At 44.5% G+C, this 22,448-nt stretch overlaps 1 protein-coding gene across 3 annotated transcripts in view; it reads right to left on the reverse strand.

The window, feature by feature from the left end:
* The window catches only part of TBC1D2 (TBC1 domain family member 2), a 37,480-nt gene extending 15,032 nt beyond the window's left edge, over positions 1–22,448 (reverse strand). For 2 of the 3 annotated variants that reach the window (XM_084835006.1, XM_084835008.1), the window contains exons 1-8: positions 22,242–22,448; positions 19,463–19,909; positions 16,380–16,521; positions 14,992–15,130; positions 12,618–12,745; positions 11,981–12,144; positions 5,175–5,561; positions 2,846–2,956 (exon numbers count right to left, since the gene is read on the reverse strand). In XM_084835006.1, coding sequence (XP_084691132.1) covers positions 2,846–2,956; positions 5,175–5,561; positions 11,981–12,144; positions 12,618–12,745; positions 14,992–15,130; positions 16,380–16,521; positions 19,463–19,873 — 1,482 coding nt within the window. In that variant the 5' untranslated portion in view covers positions 19,874–19,909; positions 22,242–22,448. Of the gene's footprint in view, positions 1–2,845; positions 2,957–5,174; positions 5,562–11,980; positions 12,145–12,617; positions 12,746–14,991; positions 15,131–16,379; positions 16,522–19,462; positions 19,910–20,654; positions 20,737–22,241 lie in introns of those variants that run through there. The other variant, XM_084835007.1, reaches the window with a different exon arrangement.

Genomic DNA, 22,448 nt, shown 5'->3' on the forward strand with positions numbered 1-22,448 from the left:
CCTCCTCTGTAGTGCCCCCCGCCATCTGTAGAAGGCCCTTCCCAGAGATATCTGCATGGGGTCCTCTCTGTATACATTTAGACACAAGGTTAAGTCCTTCCAACAGGCATTTAATCTTTAATCTGTTGCTCTGATTATTAACTTTGCTGCCGGCTTTTAAATGCTTTAATATTTTTATATTTGTCGTTGTATTATTGCTTTGGTTGTTCTTTTATTGTTTTTATTTTTTTATGATTGTTAATCACCCTGAGGGCATCTGCCAGTTGGGTGGTATATACATTTAATCAATCAATAAAATATAAGTATGCAAACATATAGGCAAACACACAGGGAAGCAGGAAAGAACTGCTGGCTACTTTTCTCCCTCTGTTTTCCTCTTCAGCTGTGTGCTACCCCTTTGAGATCAGTGTTTCCACCGTGGTAAATTAGTAAAACCACTGGGATCCCACAGAGGGGTGCAAGGTATCTGTGTGTATCCCAGACATCTTTACAATACATGTTTCCTCCCATGCACATACATCTAGAAGTGTACTGTTGAAATAAGTAAAACAATAACAAATTAGGGAAGACACGTTGTGCCTGTCATACACTCTCACACACATCACAGAGCCCCCCCCCCAACACACACACACAGAGTAAAACAGAGGTGACAAGTTCAAAACACTTCCACAATGACTGGATTCGCACAACACACTTATTTTTCTCAAGCAAGCCATCATGAGAATCCGTTGTTTGTTGTTGGATTGTTCAGGGTGGTTAACAAGCCACACTGCGTAGTTAACTAGCCACCCTGCAGAAAATGTCCTGGGTTCAGACAACATGCTAACCCACAGTTCAACAAGCAACCCACTGTTTATCAACAACCGACACTCAACCACTGAGTATAGGTTAGCATGTTGAGTGAACAGCCCCACTGGGGAGAAAATGTTTTCATAAGATCCAACATAGGAGTAGTAATTTCTTATATTTTCAGTGACCACCTTATTCTTCAGATAGTGGTACAAAGCCCAAAGAGAATATAAAACTAAAATGTGTGCGCACTCTCTTGCTCTGCGTGTGTGTGCGTGTGAGAGGGGGGGACAGGAAGAGAGGGGGACAGGGAGAGGGGGAGAAGGGGCTAAATTTTACCACATTTTGAATAAGATTTGAGAAAGCCACTGAGGGCCGGAAGTTCAGTAAGCCAGATTTGGCCCAAAGGCCAACAGTTGTTAATATTTCCAGAGCACCTATTGTAACTAGCTGCTGTACATAACTTGAAATTAAGACACAGAGCCTGCCCTCTGGCTTGTAGTCCAAGGCACTGGGTACATAAGGGAAGGGGCAAGGAGGGAAAGGTAAGGAAGGAAGATCAGTTTGAAAATGCTGCAGTTAAGAGATTCTCATTCTCTTTAGCAGGCATTTTAATCCAGTTTGAGCCAGGCTGGTCTTCCCTTGGTGCTGTTTCTCCTGGGAGGGAGACCTCCCAGTAGACCTTGGTCCTCTGGCAGTGGATAGCCCAGATTGTCTTTCCCACTGCCAGCTGGCCACCTCTGATCTAGAAGATAGCTAAATTCTGAGGCTGAAAGAGAAAAGTAAACTTGCATATTATAGTAACAGTCTCAATTTTCCCATTTTAGGAAAAGTATTTGGAGGCTGTACATTTTAACCCAACCCCCCAAATGTTAGGACAGCTTATTCTCAAAAAGTGCATTTGAGTTTACTTAATATTTTGGAGGGGAAGCTGTGTTAGTCTTTAAAGTGCCACAAGCCTCTTTGCTGTTAATGCATTTTGTGGAAGCTAGCAAAATGCCTGTCAAGTCTTGCAGGCATGTATCGCATATTCCAATCCTTTCCCCAACTCCACAAACCAGCCCTACTCACCACCACATTGCCCATCATGGAGGGAACTTCTATAGATGAATAAAAGCCAGTCCGTCAGCTTTGCCAAATATATGCCTATCATTACGGAGGGAGGGTCTGTGTATTATAAAGACCCATGGGGTGGAGTGCATCTCTGTGTACATAGAGACACTCTGCAACCCTCTGGGAGATCCTTGTCAGGGAGCGCTAGGCCATCCAGTTTCAAGAGTAGTTGGCAGGTTTTGCCTCCACAGGAATACTGACATTAGGTGCAATTCCTCTCTTTTCCTCAGCCAACCATTCACTTGTACAGGAAAAAGTAAAGGGTTGCATTTGGGGGTACTATTGGGTTGGGGGGTTAAACTATCCCTTGCCCACTGGTGACCTCAGCCATTAATAAATCAAGACTGCTCCTATCTGCATAGCCTCATGTTGAATTTCATGTCCGGGGCAAACTACACCCCTACTCATGTGCTACTCATATGTAGAACATTTATATGTTGCAAGAGGAGTGCGGCGTCCCTGATGTTGCATCCCCAGGTTAGCCCGACTCCTGACCTTCGCGCGTTGAGCATGGGGGGGGAGGCTTAAAAAGAAACCCTATATGTGAGCAGCTGCTCATGTGTGGGTACTCCACACAATTGAGACCCTGGACTGCACAGGTATCCCAACACATGAAGCGGGGGCAAGGCTAGCCCAGGAGCACTGCTGGGTTGAGCCAGCAGTGTGGCCCTGCTTTTGCTGCAACATGTGTGAACCCTCCATGCAAGTAATGTGTGAACAGGGCTAAAAGAAACATGATGGAATGTTGGGAACTGCGTTCCTGGCCACCTTGAGTGCCATTTTGGTAGAAAGGCAGGGTACAAGTAAAATAAAAAATAAGTAAATAAAATTATAGACAAGAACAAATCTTCCTAGATATCTTAAAGATAGAGGAAAACAGAACGAGCATAGAGTCTAGAGACTAATGCTGGACCGCTAAAGAGCATGTCGCTTTGCTTCTTACCTTCATCAGGAGGGTCTTCTCTCTCTGTGCCACTGAGCTCCAGATTTTAGTAACCTGGTGGATTTCAGAGTTTAGAAATTGGTTCTGAGTCTTGTATGCTTCCAGGTCATCCTGGCAAAAATCCAAGAGAAGACATTCAAAAACAACTGTCAGTACAAGTGAAATTTGTTAGCCCAGGAGATTTGTTTATAGATGAATAAATGCGGCCTGAATGAGAAAGAGTCAGGCTTCTTTCTTTTTTTGTAGAAATCTTTCCATGGCTGTCCAAACAGGAGCAGGGCATTGTTGACTAAAATGCTACAAAAGCCCTAGTTCTCCTTGTTCATGTGTACACTGATGCAAATGCTATAACCACTAGATAATCGGGCTTCTACATAGCTACTAAGTTGATTCTACGTATTTGTACCAATGCCTAGTTCTCTCCAAGGTGAAAACCAGTTCTCATGAGGTCGAAAACATCTCTCTGAACTGTAACACTTCAGACTGTAAGTGGGGTTCAAATAATGTATGTTTCTCCGGGGTGGGGAAAACTTATGCAGGAAACTGGCAAATCAGGGAGAAGGCTAGGCTAAGACTTTTCTTTGGGATATATTCATTTTCTATGTGGAGGAGTTTTTTGTATGGAAGAGCATTAGGTCATGTGAGCCTCCACTAGCTGGCTATAGCGGTTCAGCCACATCATTGAAAACTAGGCCGAAGAATTGCCTTCGGACAGTAAGGAAGGGAAGCCTTACAAACATTGTAAGTTTGACACTTAAAGGGCAGACTGGTGAGCTGGTAAAAAGCTTCGTGAGCCAGTTGCTTTTGTGGGCTTATTTGCAAAGGTAGTCTTCACCTGAGTTCTCAAGGGAGAATACATGGGTATTTCTATTCACTCCTCCAACCTCAGGGAGATGAAACAGTACAGGTAGAGCTTTCAGTTTCACAAATTAAAGGGAGAGGGGATGGGAAAGCATGAGTAACGATTACAATTTAATTTCCTTTATGCAAGTTTAATTAGCGCCATGTGGGCTTCCCACACAGCACACTCTCTCGGGTCAGGACTATAGCCCATACTAACTTTAAAGAGTTAGGAGCTATGAAGGGCACCAAAGCCTTATCCTCAACCTTGCACCACCTCTGGCTTCCAGCATTTCAGAAGGCATTGCCCCACACACTTTAAATGTATGACTTGATTTTAAAGATTTTAACTCTGTATTTTTATTTTTTCTTCCTTTTTATTTTTCACCATTCAGAAAATTTATTGGATGTAGAGTGGTATATGAATCTTGTAAATAAATATTTACTGCCATAAGGGCTAAGAAACTTGCTTTTTTTAAAAAATGAAGAGTTTAGGAAACTAAATTCTCTGCCCAATATTATATTCTGTGCTATTTTTTTTAGGAGTTCCTGTGAAATCATGGCACACACAGGGCATCTCTACACCAGCCTAAAATCCTGCATTTCAAATGGGGCTTTCTGCTTCTGTTTTAAATGCAGGATCACAGACTCCCTTTTTCATGTGCTTCCTTTCCCCCCACCCCCTTCCCCCTCCTTCTCCCCATACTGAGTCTTTCATTACCTTGGAAGACAGTAGGGTAATTTGATAGCTCATTATCTGCAATCTATTTAAAAATGGAACAAAGGACGTTAAGTGCAGGAGAGCAAACTTCCTGAAGGAGCAATCTCAGTTGCAGGATAAAAGCTCAGCGTGAAGAAAGCCATAGACTTGCCTCAGGCAAAAAGAGAAAAGTAAGGAATTATGAGATAATATATAGCTGAGGTGCAACTGTGGAAGAAGTGAAGTCAGAAATACCCCTTTTGACTGCACCTCCAGTGTACAAAGGTCCGCATAGTTAAAGCAATGGTATTCCCCATAGTAACCTATGGCTGCGAGAGCTGGACCATAAGGAAGGCTGAGCGAAGGAAGATAGATGCTTTTGAACTGTGGTGCTAGAGGAAAATTCTGAGAGTGCCTTGGACTGCAAGAAGATCAAACCAGTCCATACTCCAGGAAATCAAGCCAGACTGCTCACTTGAGGGAAGGATATTAAAGGCAAAACTGAAGTACTTTGGCCACATAATGAGAAGACAGGATACCCTGGAGAAGATTCTGATGCTAGGGGAAGTGGAAGGCAAAAGGAAGAGGGGCCGACCAAGGGCAAGATGGATGGATGATATTCTGGAGGTGACGGACTCGACCTTGGGGGAGCTGGGGGTGGCGACGGCCGACAGGAAGCTCTGGAGTGGGCTGGTCCATGAAGTCATGAAGAGTCGGAAGCGACTGGACGAATAAACAACAACAACCAGTGTACTATCTGAGTCTAATTGTAGCTTCACCTCTGAATACCTTTAAGTGTTCAACCTCTTCCTGCTGCTTGTACAAGGTCTCTGTGGCAATGATGTCTGCCTCTGTAACAGAGTCAGGCGTGCTTCTGGCGAGCTGCTCTGTCAGCTTCAGAATGACTTGTTGCTTGGCCTGGTTCTTGTCCATCAAGAGCTGCACATGTGCCTTCAGCTCCTCGATGTGCTCCTCCTTCAAAGCAAGGTGCTGCTCCAGGTCCTTCTTCTCCATGTCTAGCACTCCAACCTGTTTGTTCAGCTCGGCAATCTGCCTCACTTTGTGCTGCACCAATTCCAGCCTGTCTTTCTCCTTTGCTGTAGCCAGATATCGGCAGGACTCTCGTTTCTCTTGCTGGGCTGCCTCCAGGGTTTTGTGGAGAAGTGTAACCAGTTCCTGTGGAAGAAAACACAAAAACCTCATTACCTTGTAGTTCAGCATTTATCCATTTCCTGTTTTCACAGTGACAGAAGTACGCAGATATCCAAGGTATAGCTAGATGCATCTGTATCACACATCTGCATCTGATGTGAGGTAAACAAGATGGATTATCCTTTGGCAGGATGACAAATGACCAAGCTATCCTGGGATGAAAGAACTCCCCTTTGAGAAGCTTGATAATCTCTTTGGGCTGAGGAGGCAGGCAGCAGCCACCATCCTAGCCCAGAGTGAACAGAAACAGTGAACTACCATTCTAGTTCCGCCTTTCAAGGAACTTGACCTGAGAATATACTTCCCCTTACTATCTGGGCTCAGAGAAATAAACATAACTGGGGTAAAATAACACCATGACATATAAGCCATATTGGGCCAAAACCATTTTTTTCAAGTAATAGGCCTCATTCACACATCCACTTCGGCTATTTGAAGACTGTAGCATCAAGTAGTGGCAGGTCGGAATTAGCTGTTGAAGGCGCAAACAATACAGACAGAACTTTCATATTGCCACATATCACCGTGGACACAATAAAGACAATTCATGCATTCATTGCCAGTCATCAAGCATAGTCACTGAGTAATCAAGTGATTATATGCATGTGTGAGCTAGATTACATGCACACCAGAGAAAGGCTTCAACTGACTTATAGTTTCTAGCTGTTAGTTTTGTACTAAATAACAACTATCACAAAATCTACTCTGGCGATAGAACAGTCCCTTTTACATAATACATGTACAACTACTTGTTGTGCAGTGTCTCTAAACGGAACATTCACTGCTCCTCATTGAGTCCCACATTTCAAGGTCACTTTCTACATTACTAGAAACAAACACTGTTTCTCATTTCAAAAGCCAGTAATAAAAGTAACCCATAACAAAACAAAGCTGGGTTTCAGCTCTGAGTGACCAGCACACACTCTGTACAGCAAAACATATCTTGAGGGCTAAGAGGAGATCCCCTCTAATAGGCTACCATGCCATTGCTATTATAAGAAGCATGAGCTATAAACTAGGACACCCGGACTCAAATCCCTACTTGGCCATGACACATATGATGAGATGTCCTTGCAGATGTCACTCCCTCAGCCTTGCTTACCTCACATGGCTGGTGTGAGGATAAAATGGAAACATCACATATACATTAGAAAGTGTGCATAGTTCAGTGGTAGAGCACATGCCTTGCATGCAAAAACAGCCCAGATTCAGTTCCTGGCATCTCCAATTAAGCAGGAGTGGGGAACCTCTTTCAGACAGAGGGCCAAATTCAATTCTGGAAAAGCTCTTGGGGCCGCATCCCCATTGTGGACAGGGCTGAAGGCAAAAGGGGCAGGGCCAAAATCCCAGCATATTTTAGCCTAAAGCTCTTCTTGCCAGTAGCGAAGCCTTAGCAGAGGCATTTCAACCTTTTAGAATGGGGGGAGATGCGTGCAAAGGCAAGGAAACCACCAAATGACTGGCAGTCAGAGGAAAGGGGTGGGACCAGGGGAAGGGTGTGTGGCTATCCGAGGAACCCCAGAAGGCCAGATTGGGACCTCAGGTAAGCTGGATTTGGCCCACAGACCCAAGGCTCAACACCCTTGAGTTAAAGGATCTCAGATAGCAGGGCTGGGAAAGGCCTCAGCTCGTCACCTTGGAGAACCACTGCCACTCAGACGAGACAACACTAGGCTAGATGTACCCATGGTGTGATCCAGTACAAGGCAGCTTTCTAAGGCTGAATCTACACATAGCAGTTATACTGTTATCATACATTTATCTATTTATTTATTAACATTCTTAATCACCCATCTGGCCGGTCACCTGGCCACTCTGGGCGATGTACAATAATACAACAGTTTAAAACAATAAAATTCCACATTAAAACAGTGTATTTCTACAAATACCCTAACCCACCCCAAATGCCTGCCTGAACAACCTCATTTTTAATGCATGGTGGAAGCTCATTAAAGAGGTCTTCCCACATGACACCAATGGGCACGAATAGTTATGATAACAATATGACTGCTATGTGTAGATTCTGTCTGTTGCTCTGATCTCCATGGAGGAAGCACTGGACTCAATTGTGATCAAGCAAACATTTGTGTATCTGGAAAGGAAAAAGAATGTTGCATTTCTGTCATATGAGGATGAACTAATTTTCCATTCCAACTATAATTATGGATGGCAGCAAACCACAATGAATCGTCAAATACAGTTCTGGAGAAAATTCAGTTGACAGAAAGGAGAGGTTAATTACAGGCCAGTTAAGCATACATTCATTCTGGGCAAAATTATAATAAATGATAGTACACAAATTAAGAACTATGATTAAATACCAGTTTAAATACTTTTTATAAGAAACATTTTTTTCTTAAGAACTTCAGATCCATAATTATATTTGGTTTGGCAGGACTGATGAGTTTAAGTGTAGACATAAAGTTCAGAGCGTATACTTATTAACTGACAACTGAAGATTGCCATGAAGAGCTGGTGTACACAGAATTTGACAAAGACATTACAGAAAGGTTTTATTTACAAGGAACTTTTCTTAAAGTATGAGCTTTATAAAAGCTTTACCTTGGTACTACAAGATACTCACCCTAAGTGAACCATTTTATTTATCTATAAAACTTAGGATTTGCCTTTCCAACTTAAAAAGTACTCAAGGCAACATACATAACAATAATAAATACTATTAAAAACATTAAAATCTAAAATCTAACCACTGACAGCATAATACAAAGCCATATAACTAACCCAATTATAAAATCTTAAAGAACAATGAATATCTGGGAGAAAGAGGGGATCTTACTTAGGGTGGCAAGAGAAAGCATACAAGCAGGGAGGGCATCTTCAGATCTTTCAGAAGAGCCTTCCAAAGGGTAGGTGCCACAAATAAAAAAGCCTGCTGCCTCCCTTATGCAATCTTAATGGGGTAAAGTTGGAACATAACTGCAGGGCCCCATTTTTAAGGGCAGCCCAAGATATACTGGGTTGCACCCACCAATGTCAACATGTAGTTATCAACAGGAAATTAGTACCAAATAAGTATGTTTCTTTCTTGCTAGCTGACTTCAATTTTTGACCGAAATTAAAAGTCAGCAGTTGAGACACACACACACACACACACACACACACACACACAGAGACAGGGGGGTGAGGGGAGGCATTATCATTCCTAACAAAATGTACAGTTCATCCCTAGATTAGCGAAATGTTAATGAGTAACCATATGAGAACAGTACTGGACAAAGAAATGAATGTGAGATATATTAAAAAGGGTTTTGTAATTATTGGATGTACTAAACAGAATGTAGCAAGCAACCGTTGATAGAGACACCACTGGCAATCTTTGGAGAGCAGAGAAAAATGATATACACTTGCATTTCAATGTTTAGCCTGCTTATTTCGTCAAAATTCAGAGTTAAGCACATACTAGATAATGGTGTACCTTTAGGAGGGAAAGTATTACGGATGAAAGGCATTGCAGGAGCCCTAATAAAGCTGTCGCCTTAGAGTGACTGAGAATGTAAACCAAAACATTTCCAGTTCAAGTCTCACTTCAGACATAAACTCACTAGAGACTTAAGCAAGACTCTTATTATCACAGTCGCAGCTTCCCTTCTGCAATATGGGGATGATTATGCTGACCTAACTTACAAGGGTTTTCTCAGTGGTGGCCCCTGAATTATGGAACTCCCTTCCTGATGCTTTATGCCCAACACCTTTGTTGCAGGCCTTTAAGAAAGCTTTAAAAATTATTTGTTCAAACTGGCCTTTCTTGAATAAGTCATCAATATGTGTGTTCCATTCTCCTAATCTTGAACGTGGCTTAATTTTTTCAGTGTTGATAGGGCTGGTTTTGAATATTTATATGTGCTCATGTCCAACCCCTTTATAGTTTGTAAGCTCTGTGAGGATATATCTCTGAAAAGCAAGATAGAAATGCATTGAATAAATAAATAAGTTGAACATTCCAATGGAACATCTAAATATTAATTATTAATAATAAAGCCAAGCAATTAGAAATAAGGGGGTGTTGTCTCCATTATTGCCAGTCTTCAACATCAAGATTTTTATTAAATTTGTAGATAATATGCTTTAGCCAACTTCAATCAAAAAACACTTATTTGATAATATTAACAAATAATAGGAGGGTATTTAATCTGCAGCCCAGTTTTGACTTCCACAGTTCAGAACGTATAAAGGAACCCCATTGGCTCAGGCACCCAATTGCAGCTGGATGCATTCCTAAAAGAGCAGAATGTGAAACCAAACCCACAGTCTTCATTGGTAGAATCACTACTTTAGTAGTGGTACAAACATTTGTAGATGCCTACAAAAATTGCATGTGGATATTTGAAATGACATCCAGATATCATAGTGAACAAAACCAAGCACTGTTCCTGAGTTATTTCAAACTCATGGTTAACAGGAAACCAGAGTTAGCAGGGCTGAGAACCCTTCACAACAGTTAAAGCTGGGAGGGAGGCTTTGTGCTGGAGATGCCCCCTCTCCACCCAGCCCCTAGCATGTGACCCCACAGTCTGTTCTTGCTCCCTGTATCGTCACTCCTCCTTGTTCGCTGTAACTCTGAACTGCTAACCTTGGCATTCTAGGACTGCACTGGTATTCCAGCCACATTCACTGGCCTTGGCTCTAGAATTGCCCTTCTACCATGGCCTAAAAAAGAGACATGTTGCTATAGAAGGGGTGGTGGTGCAGAGCCTCAGGCCCAGGGGCCAAATCCAGCACTCCGGGGTTCCCCAAGGTGGCTGAACCCCCTTCCCCTTGCCCCCAAACACTGATCATGTGATGGCTTCCTGGCTTTTCTGCAGTGTTTTCCCCTTCCTGAAAGGCTGAAATGCCTCTCCTTAGTTACTGGCAGGAAGACCCTTAAGCAAAAAGAGGCTCGTACTTTTGGTCTTTGGCGCTTGCCCCTTTTGCCTTTGGCTGCACTCTCCATTAGAATGTGTCCCCCCAAAGTGCCTCCAAAATGGAATTAGGCCTGTGGGACGAAAGAGGTTCAACATCTCTGCTATAGACAGTGGAATTCGAATGCAGTATTAACAGGCAGTATTTTCTTTCAGGACATAAGAGATGTACATTAACCTGAATGAACGTCTCCTCTCATACTGCCCTCAACTCCATTTACATGACATTCTTATCCTACCCTTCCTCCACGGAGCTGAGGGTGGTATACATGGTTCTCCTCCCTGGCTGTCCATTGTATTCCCATAAGCAATATTATGACGTTGGTTAGACTAAAAATGACTGGCCCAAGGTCACCCATTGAGCTCCATGGCTGAATGGGGGTTTCAACCTGGGTCTCTTCTGTCCTAGCTTGACACAGCCCAACTACCACATCACACTGGTTCCCATGCCTTGATGTAATCCGGAGAGGTTCTTTGGTGGGTCTCCCTGTCATCCAAGACACAATGGGTGAGTTATTTAGCTAGGGTCCTCTCCACTGTAGTGCCTTCATTGTGGAATTCCTGTTCTAGGCTTTCTTCACACGGAGCTTTTATCCTGCGATTGAGATTGCTCCTTCACGGAAGCTTGCGGGCTCTTTACATGACTCCGTGATCATCCAAGGCATCTCCTGCACTAAATGCCCTTTGTTCTGTTTTTAAGTAGATCGCAGATAATGGGTTATCAAATTACCCCATTGTGTTCCGCTTGAGCTCCCTCTGTGAAAAGAGGAAAAGCGGCAAGAAGAGGAACGAGATCAATGAAAGATAATGGAAGACTCAGATACAGGGAGAAGAAGGGGGAAAGAGGAAGGTGGGGGAAAGGAAGCATGTGCAAAAGGGAGTCGTTGTGATCCTGCATTTAAAACGGAAGCAGAAAGCCGCGTTTTAAATGCAGGATTTTAGGCTGGTGTAGAGATGCCCCTAGGAAGTTCCACCTGGCCAGTTTGCTCCAAGCTTGTAGAAAGGGAGCTGACACTCCTTTTTAGAAGGCTTGGGGGGAGCAATCCTATAGCTGTCTAGCCGCAAATGCAGGGCAGGAGAATGATCCCCTCCATGCTTCTCCTGCCCTGCATTGGATAGGCGGTCGCCTCCAAGTTCGGAGGCGGCCACCTACCCCATAGGATTACACCCTAAATTGGTTAGTCGGGTACCACTGAGGATATTTTTGTTATTAGAAGTGGCCTGTGTTCTTGTCATGCTGTTGTGGTTTTATTTTTCTACTGACATTTTATTGTTTTAGTGGATTTTAAATTATCCTATAATTTCAAGTTTGCAGAGTCAACTTGGGAACCAATCCAATACCAGAAAACAATGTCTTGTACAATATTGTGTTGGTGCTGAAGGCCATGTTCAAAGGCCGCATGTGTCAGGAGTTTTCTCTTCAAAAGTTGTGGATCACACCATGCCAAATACACACAGCCTTACCTTCTGAGATTTCACATCTTCTTCAAGAACCAGAACTTGATGCTGAAGAGAAGCTATTTTCTCCTGTCCTGCCCCTTCAACAAAGCAACGAAAACTGCTGTTCATCTTTTTGTTTTTTCTAGTCAGTGGTGACTTTAGCCTCATCCTTGTGTCTTTTTGCGTATCTGAGGGGAAAATATACAAGGGTGAAGAATCTTCTTATTGCCATGGAAGAAGCAAACTAGATTGAATAACTTTTTGGGATAGATTTTGAGGATCTGGCGGATGGGCAAAACTCTCCACTATCTATTTTAGATTTAGCAATTTAGTGGGATTAAAATGAGCAGTCTTATGCTTGTTTACTTGGAAGTAAGTTCTACTGTATTCAGTAAAGCTTATTTCCAGATCAGCGTACGTGGGATTGCAGCCACAGTTAAATACTTAATTCCTCAATGGTTTCAATGAGACACCCCAACATTTACTCAAAATGTTCCCTTTTGGTTTCAGTGGGGCTTACTTTTAGGTAAGTGTCCCTAGGATCATAGAACAACATTTGCTGTGTTGTGTTCATTTTGATCTACAAAGCGGGTGTGCAGAATACTGAGTGCACCATGCTTGTTATATTTTATCGTAAAAATATCATTAAAAAACCAAGCACCTTTATCCTCAGCTTCTGCTTCTACATGCTCTTCTTCAGTTACATTTTCAAGATTATCTTGGGTCCCCACAAACATACCACTGTCCCATCGGTTCTGCCAGCTGCCACAAAGATTATGCACTGTGTTTCTGAAAGCATAGCATCACATAGAAATGGTCAGAAAGAAGCCATAAACTACTAATGCCAATTCCTACTTCTTAGTAAAGTGGTAAAGCTATGTCTGGGCTGTGCCATTTCAGAATGCAGGTCAGAGCTCAAGTAACTGAATGCTCCTCCATACAAACAATTTGGAGAAATGGGTTCTCGCCTAGCCTTCTACCTAGCATGCTAGTTTTCTGTATTTAGAGAATGATTTTTTTTAATGGAGGAGTATGAATCAACATGAGCTCTCACCTGCAGTCTGAACTGATACATCCCAGACACAGGTAGGTTTATCGCTACAGTGAAAACAAGGATTTCGTTACACACACCAACTTGCCCACCAAGGTAGCAACTGTGGCTAAGAGCCAGCTCACTATTGTAGTTGAATTATGGGATTTTCATGCAGAAAGAGTTTGTTTTCTCAACTTCACATGCTTTTAGTACTAAAGATTAGAACAGAAAGACCAACAGCATAATCCTATACCATTTACTCAGAAGTAAATCCCATTGAGTTCAATGGGGCTTACTTAGGATTGCAGCTTAATAGCGCCATAAATATGCTAAAATACTAAACGGGAGATCAGATGAACTGAGATGGTTGTAGTCATGCATGTATTTAACTATTGATCTACATATTCTGTACCAAGACAAGCTGGATTCTGCTGCCTTCATAAACTATGCAAATTCAGCAAGTGTATATAATGGAACTTATTTCCTATAATTTATTCTGTTTAGTCATGGGGAGGGACAGGCAAAGTGCACTGAAGTCTTACCTTCCACCCCCCTTCGCCCCAGCTACTGGAAATCCTATCCAGCACCTCTTCCAGTTCTTGACCAGACAGTGCTTATGTGCTTTCAAGCTCAGCATATCTTTGCAACCATAAGGGCTAGAAAATGGTTTGTGCTTTTAAATGCCAGGAAGCTGCATTCTGCATCCAGTACCTCATTGTGCTCTGGAATATACAGCATATATAAAACCCAAAGGGAATAAGACACAGGAAGAGTGGGATCTCCAGTAACACCTGCTTGGCTGCTTTTGTGCATTAATGACACAATACTGCATCCACTGACAATGATATCCATTGGGAAGTCCCCTAGCGACTTTAGTCAATTTTTGATTTAGCAGATATTGCACCCAGCTGGGTACAAACTCATGTGACCTGGGCTCACTTAGGGCTGGTTCATACATATCACTTGATGTGAAGGAGTCATCCCAGATCTAACATCACAGATAAAGCTCTTACACTGCCCGCAGACAAAATGCATTTCACTGGAGCTGGTCCACACATTAAACAATGAGCAGGAGAGAAACTGTTCTCAAAGTGCTAAAGTAATTTATTTACACCCAACACATTTCGGTGCAAAAATAATTCTTCAAGGCCCATTCTTCTTGCCAGCAACTTGCAGAGGTGAGCTCTCATGTCTTTCTCCTTTACTCAATCAATCATTGCAGGCTCACCTTTGCAGACAACCTGGAACTCAGCCGGGTGGGGCTCAGTTGGTGGCAGGAAGAAAGTCTGCTCTATGTCTATTTCAGGCTTCTCCAACCTTCTAGATTGGGGGTGGGCAACTGTTTTGGGCTGTAGGCACCGTTTGGGGGCAGTGGGCATGTTTGGCTGTTTGAGAAACGATCATGGGCACCACCACAAAATGGCTACCATGAGTGGTGCGGCTAGTCACCTCGGACAAGTAACCTGTCCAAAAGACTGAGTATAGCCAGAAGTGGGGTCCAAACCCCAACACACTAAACAACTCCTTTGTACCCAGTTTTCAGCACCAACAGGAACCTATTTCACAGCAATCCCAGCTGCCTGTAAGAGAGGGTTTTTTTTTTTTTGTTTAAATGCGGGGGGGGATAATAGAATCATAGAACAGTAGGGTTGGAAGGGGCCTATAAGACCATTGAGTCCAACCCCCATGGTATTTGTGCAAGGGGCAGGGCACCTTAGCAGGCACCAAGAAAGGTGTCCATGGGTACACTGGTGCCCACAGCTGCCACATTGCCTGCCCCTGTTCTAGATGTTTTTGGACTACAACTCTCATCATCCCTGACCATTGGCCACCCTGGCTGGAGCTGATCGGAACTGTAAAACACCAGGAGGGTACCAGGCTGGGTAAGGCTGGAATTTTATGACCCCAAAGGGCATGTGTTAGTACTTGAGATGTCAAAAGTCCCTCTTGTAGTTGATGCCATAGGCTACTTTTCTGGGATTTAAAGGTATGAAACCATTACTGTATTTCAATCCAGGGATGCTTGAGGGAGATGTTCTGAAGAGCGACAGATGGCTGCGGCGCTGGCAGAGAGGCTGCCTTTATGCCAACGACGTCAGTGGGAGTTTTCACAGGGGGTAGAAATTCATGTTCCGCCTCAGCTATAAAGAAAGAGGTACAGTAAGACTGATGGAATTCAGGCATATCCAAGCTGAAGTTACCTTGGCACAGCAACATCAGGCAGGGCAGAGAGAATGAAAGAGGCAATCGGTGTATTCTCTGCTGCCTATGACACAAATACCGCCACACATGTTTGGGCAAAGGAAAGACAGATATCAATTCCCGCTTACTTTAAAACTGCTTCTGTAGGAGGCATGCAGAGAAAGGCCAGCCTCACGTGGGGCGGCCAACTTTTGACTTCAGGAATTCTGCCATCAGGGGCAGGATCCAGAGCTGGAGCCTAGGCAGGCACAGGCTGGTAGGCTCAGCTTTTGGTAGATGGCTGCTGGCATTTATGGAATCCTTCCAACATAACGCGAGTGGACTTCTGCTCATGCAGACCTCCCCTCCCTCTCCTCCCCATGCCTGCTCTGGAGGGCCCCCTAAGTCTCTGGAGCAGATTTGGAGGCACAGGGAAGGGGGTGCAAGGCAGAATCTGTTCCACTAGAGGTGTCCATTCTGCTGACAGATCGACACCATTGCATGCAGCCCTATATTTCTAGAGGGAGAGCACAAGGTTGACTTGCTTTTCAGCCACTCTCACTCAGCAAGCAGCCTGTCACTCAAAAGCAAACGAAGAAAGGCAGTGCTTTGAAACTTGCTAAGGCACACCCAGGAGTATGGGCTTCTCCACACGGAGATTTTATCCTGCTATTGAGATTGGTTACTCACAGAACTTTGCGGGCCCTTTAGATGATGTTGTCAACCTCCAGAGTGGCTCCCATGCTAAATGACCTTTATTCCATTTTTTTTAAAGATAGGAGATAATGAGCTATCAAATTATCACGCTTGGGTTCCCTCCGTGAAAAGGGAAAAGCCGCAATAAGAGGAGCTAGACCACAGCACCATCTAGCGGCTGTGTAATGAAACATATGGAAGACTCAGAGAGGGGAGAAAAGGAGGGGGAAAGTAGGGGAGGAAGTGCGTGTAGAGGGAGTCTGTCGTGATCCTGCATTTAAAATGGAAGCAGAAAGCCCCACTTTAAATGTGGGATTTTAGGCTGGTGTAGAGATGCCCTATGTCTGATTAACAAAAACTGCCCAGTTCTCAACAAGTCTCAATCATGCAGGGACTCTGTGTTAACATCTGTGGAATCAAGCCCCAGCTAAATATGAACAGTGTGAATTACACAGACAGAGATGAGAATCCTGCTTCCTTTTGGGGGAAAAGGCCAATGTATGACTTACTTACTATTGTTCAGCTGGGCCTCATTCACAGATGGGGGGATAACAGCATCCTCCTCCATAAAAGTCCTGGTCTGGCTATTACAGAACTCCCAGCGTTTCATCTGCAGCTGTTGCAACCAGTACATCATAGCCTGTTTGTTGACAGCCTGTAGTTCATTAAAAAAAAAAAAAAAAAAGGAGGTCAGCACATGAACTTGCTAATTCATTTATTGAAAACCTAGAGATACAGCTGAATTCTGCCACCTCATCCATGGGATAGGCTCTTGGGCTTTGGCAAAACTGAGGAAACCAACAGAATCCACAAAAGAATCCAGAAGGTTTGGCCAGCATTGGATGACAAAAATCTGGTCCACCAAACCTTTTCCAGAGAGGAACTGGCAGGGTCAGTCCATCTCTAGTTATACCTCATGATTGGTTTCTGCTTATGAAACTCTTTGCCATGCACACTGATGGCGCTGCATCAGATAATGATAATACTAAGGGGGAAAGAAAATAATCATCACAACAATTACATTTTACATCTTGCTTTCCGGTACATGTTTTTCAGACCATATTACACTCATGTTATATCAATTGCACTGGCATCCGATATGTTTCCAGGACCAATTCAAGGTGCTGGAGCTCACCTATAAAGCCCTAAATGGCTTGGGGCCAGGCTATCTGAAGGACTGCCTCCTCCTGTATGAGACCGCCAGTAGGTTGCTATCATCATCTGAAGCCCTGCTGTATGTCCCACCACCAAAAAATGTTCAGCTGATGGGAACATAGGAGAGGGTCTTTTCCTTGGCAGCACTCCAGCTATGGAATTTCCTCCCAAGGGAGGTTATGCTAGCTCTATCCCTGATGACTTTTAGGCGAGCAGTGAACACATTTTTATTCTGCTTGTCTTGTAATGGTTCTTGATTTGAGAGTGAAGGTTTTAACTTTGCTCTTTTTGGTTTTAATACTCTTGTCTTAATTCCGTTAAAATGGTTTTGTGGTGCTTTGTTTTGTAACTGCCTAGGGCCCCTTGTTAGGGCTGAAAGGCAGCATAGAAATGTTTACTATATAAATAATTAAACAAATATCTGATCTGCTAAACAAGCAAGATTTTTTTTTTTAAAACTCACACCTTTCATGTGAAGGGTGCTAAAAGTCAGGAAAAAAAGGAGTTCAGGACCTTGCCACGTATCTTGAGGGCAGTCTTCAGCTTTAAGAAAGAATTCACTATTAAACCATGTTTAAGGTCATTTCCTGAAGACAACAGCTTCCTCTTCATCACAGTCAATCAGGGCATTTTGAAAGGGGAACAGAAAATTGTGAAGATAATGTAACCAAAGGCTCTGTCGCCACTCACCCATCCCTGATCTTTGCCAATAATAAAAAATAAAAAGTCTCAGTGGAGTCAATGTTTATGTATAGCTCTTTCTTAATGAAATATCTGCTTACGTTATTTTATTTTTGTTCTCCAAGATCTTCCAGCCATGATCTGTGAAGGTCTAGGGATTCTTGTCAATTGGACACCCAGTTATAAATGGATGTAACTGTGTAAACTGCACGAGGGAAAACCTAGCTTCTTGAGGCTTTTCTTAACAGGGATATTAACAGGACTAAAACATATATTAATTTATATTTCTTCTATAAATCCTCCCAATTCTTTCAACACAGCCACCAAAGGCTGCGATTCTAACATTTCCTGAATACCCAGAATTCAGGAAATTCCCAAATTAAAAACAACACCCTTGCAATGATGGTTTCAGGCCCCACATATTCTTGAAAACTTCAGTTCCACCCCAGGGAAGTTGCTCCATCTGTGCAAGTCTCCAGATGCTTCCATTCCAACATGGCCACATGGAAGTCCTTAACACCGGCCTTCTTTTGCCTCCAGAACAAGAATGTCAACCTGGCAGCCATCAGGGTTCGTTGGCATCAGAATTCCAAGTGACCACAGAATCCCAGAGTCAGAAGGGAGCAAGTCATCAGTCAGATCAGGGCCAGAGGCAAGTGGTGTGGACAAAGGTAAGCAAAAGGTCACGTCCTCAGAGGAGAAGTAGTCTACACTGAGAGGGGGTGCCAAGTGGGCACTCAGTCCGGCAGTGTTTTCTCACTAGAAGACAGGTAGCTCAGACTGAAGGGCAGAATTGGAAGGAAGGGGGGAGCTGCATTGGTTCCCCAAGTCACCCGATCCAGTGCTGGGTCAGCTGGTGGGGCTTGCAATGCTCCCTAGGCCGCATTTCTGGGTAGCAATAGTTGTCTGCAATTCCTTTGGCAGACATGGCGGCACAGGAGGTAAAGGCGCTAGCCGGCTTGCTGAGAATCAGATATCTTTTACCTTACACCAGGAGTGGGGAACATGGGGCCTTTAAGATATTGTTGGGAGTCCAGCACCCATCAGCCCCAGCCAGCACAACCAGGGATGATAGGAATTTTAGTCCAACATCATTTGGACGACCACAGGTTCCCCAGCCCTGCCTTACCCAGTCCTAGGGCACCATCATGGCCCCTGCCTCTCTCTATAGCTGGTGTAAAGCAGGCCCCTTTGAACTGGGCACAAATGAAAAGGATTGCCCAGAGAGCGGTTTCACTGCAAAGTTTCTGGGCAGTCCTCTGATTTCACATTGGGAAGGGTGTCTTATCAGGTTCTTCATTCGGAGAGAAGGGGCAGATCTTACCCAGCCCAGCAGCTGGGGGGTCAAAGTAGCATAAATGCCAAGGCAGCTCTGACCTCCAAGCAGATTGAGTGGGGAGAGTCTACCTTGTTGCTGAAGAAGCAGGTCACCTCTGCCCAAAGTAAGGTTCTCCCTTCTCTCCCTCAATCACGATAACACTTGGGTGGGGTGGAGGAAGTCACTCCCATTGTACACGGCCAAAGGGTATATTCACACAAGCATGTTCATCATACAAGAGCTGCAAGCCCATGATGACCTGCAGGTGGGAAACAGCCATCTCACATCAAACACCACAGGCAGAGATTCCACAAGACTTGACCATGGAAGCAGTAAAGCTTCATGCTCTGGAATGATGGAGACACTGACGCATGCCATCATTCACACCTTCAGTTGCTTAGTTCCCCACCACTACCCACAGTCAGCCATGTATTTCACGTACCTTAAGGACAAAGTCCTTGCTGGGGGTCCTGATTTCAAAAACACCTTCATCTGCTCCCACCTGAAGATCAAAGCTAGCACTGGAAATCTCTATGCTCCCCAAAGGGTTAATGTCTTGTGCTGTCCTGTAGTACAGTAAGTGGCATTTGTTGTCATCATAGAAGAACCAACGTGACTTCCAGGCCTTGATCGGTGCTTTAGCAGAAAATTTATTTAAGTAGCCACATAGTTTTTTCTTTGGGGTTTCTTTGCCAGGCCTCAGATGTGTGTTTTTCCAGCCTTCAGGACAAGGAGGCACATCTCCTTCGATGGCACAGTTGCTGCCACTCCCAATGTCTGCCACTTTTTCCTCTTCTGACTTACTTGACGTTCCAGGCGCAAGGCCATCTCTGCTCTCAGAATCTGATTCCATATTCCTCTGGAGGTCAGATTTTCTGTGGCTGGAGTGCTAATGGCAAAAAAGATGAACAAAAGAAAAGCTTCATGGTAAAGTATAAGTGTGCACATGCAACAGGGGTGCACAGATTTTTTTTTTTAATAGTTGCCTAAAATTAAGCTTCTAGACTATAACCCCAAACTGAACACATGTTCCTGTCTAATTGCCAGGAAAGTTAACTATCACACCAAAGGTGTTCCTGTATCAGCCAGGAACTTAAAAAAAATGGGAGCTGCTCTATTATTTCCAGTCTCCCACCCCCACTGCCCATCTTTCGATGCAAGGTAGGTAACCTGTGCCCTCAAGATGTTTGAGATTACAACTCCCATCAGCCCAAACCAGCATGGGCAATTATCGGGGATTAGGAGAGTTGTAGTCCAAATCATCTGGAGGACACCAGACTGGGGGAGTTCAGAAGATGCACTCACAGCTCTTGTCTTCCGAAGAATTCTTGGTTTTGAACCTAATACTAGAAGTAACTTTGCATCCTTTACTCCTGCAATTGATGCTGCTATCTCCCTAAATGCCCTCCACAGCATGTCAAAGTCTCATTGTTCTGACATTACCCTATTATTAGAAAGATTCTGAAGGTCAACTTCTTGCCAACTTCCTCCCACAGGACAGAACTGATACTACTTCTGCTTCTCCAAACAACTGCCTGGCGTGTGCCAACAAGTTCATCAAGGAAGCAGAGAGAGAGAGAGAGAGAGAGGTGGGGTGCCCCTACACATGCATACACTTTTGGCTCTAGCCTCACCCGCCACTGGCTTCAGTGTCATCCTCTGGTGTCATGTGACCTGGGGCAGATGTCTCCAAAGGAATGCAGCCCTCAACAGAACAGGAAAAAAAAAAAAAAAAGGTTCACCGCCCCTGCAATAGAAATGAAGATCTCCGGTCCCACACAGCTGTTGACTCAGCAATGCTAACATGATTGTGATACCATTATAAAAGACCACCAATTGCTGCTGCTGTTGCTGTAAAGTAGAAGTCCCCAACGTGGTGCACACGGGCACCATGGTGCCTGCGAAGACCTCCAATGGTGCCCACATAGCACTCCACTTCCTGCCCCCTTGAAAAACCTGTTGGGGCAGTCTTCTTTCTCTCAATTTCTAGCCTCTTGCCTTAGGCTCTCTCTCCCCTCTACCCCTTTGCCTTGCCATTTCCCCCGCACCCGAGCCTCTAGCTTTGCTATTTCTCTCCCCACATATTTACCTTGCTCTTTCTCCCCCTCCCAGCCTCTAGCCTCACAATTTCTCTCCCTAAAACCTCTTTAGCTCACTTTTGACTAGTTAGGCCCCCATGGCAGCCATTATGTGACTAGCCACATCCTCTTTGGGGGCCATTTTGTGGTGGTGTCCACAACAGTTTCTTAGGACACAGTCCTATGCATGTTTAGACAGACAAAAGTCCTACAAAAGTCCAGACAAAAATGTATTACAATGTGTATTTGTTGTGAATCTCCCAGAGAGCTTCAGCTATTGGGCGGTATAGAAATTAAACAAATAAATACATAATAATACAATTCCCAGCATTTCCCAGCCAGCATTGTTGGCTGGGGAATGCTGGGAGTTGTAGGACTTTTGTCTATCTAAACATGCATAGGATTGCATTTTTAAATTCCCAAATGTGCCCACGGGTCCAAAAAGGGTGGGGAGCCCTGCTGTAAGGGGTCATTTTGCACACATTTTGCACTCTAATTGAATGGGCACCAACTGGAGCCCAAAGGGACTCGTTTTTCTAAGCCCCACAGCCATGCGAGTGGGAGGCGGTTATGAGTAAAATCATGACTAGGGATGGAAGGATTAAACCACCCTTCCCTGTGTGGAGGTCCCAGTAAAAACCAGAAAGACCCAACTGTAAGGAGAGAGAGAGAGAGATGTAGTTGCTAGCTACATCTTTAAGGTAAAGTGTACTTTGACCCTGTATAGCGTATAGCCTTTTTCCGTGCCGTTGCCTCCAACCGTTTTTTGTTGTAGTTGCCTCCAACACCAACCTTTGGCAACCCTCCCGCGCCGCCTTTACGCCCCTTTGCTTGCATAGTAACTGAGGATCACACTCCCTGCATCTAATGAAAGGCGCTCTCGTCCACAAACGTCTATGCCAGGATCAACTGTGCTAGTCTGTACGGGGCCACAAGACTCTTGGTCGTTTTTAATTCTTCACCAAGTGACTCAACGCTGCATGACCAGCCAACTCCGCGGGCATGGGAGCAATGACAATCCCTACCAGGCACGCACACTCTGGACCGGGGTGAGCCCCGTCGAACAAAGCGAGCCTCACTGCCGTGTAAATCCGCCTGCCCGGGCTACGGACACCCCCCAAGCAAGCCACTGGCTGCTCTTACCTTCGTTCGAGCTCGCAGCGGTGCCACAACCGCGCGCTCCTCTTCCCGACCCAGCCGCCGCCGCAGATCTTATGGTGCAAGCGGGCTGCGGTTTCCTGGTCGGCTAGGGGCGGGGCGGTGCCAGGCGGCCCCGGCATGGCACGCTGTGGGTAAGCGGAAAAGAGCACAGTACTGCCTTCCACCGCGCCGGGACTGGTCGGAAAAGGG

The sequence above is a fragment of the Heloderma suspectum genome, chromosome 2 (genome assembly GCF_057233095.1).
Source record: "Heloderma suspectum isolate Gila_16-S chromosome 2, 16-S_ref, whole genome shotgun sequence".
In the NCBI taxonomy this organism is placed as follows: domain Eukaryota; kingdom Metazoa; phylum Chordata; class Lepidosauria; order Squamata; family Helodermatidae; genus Heloderma; species Heloderma suspectum.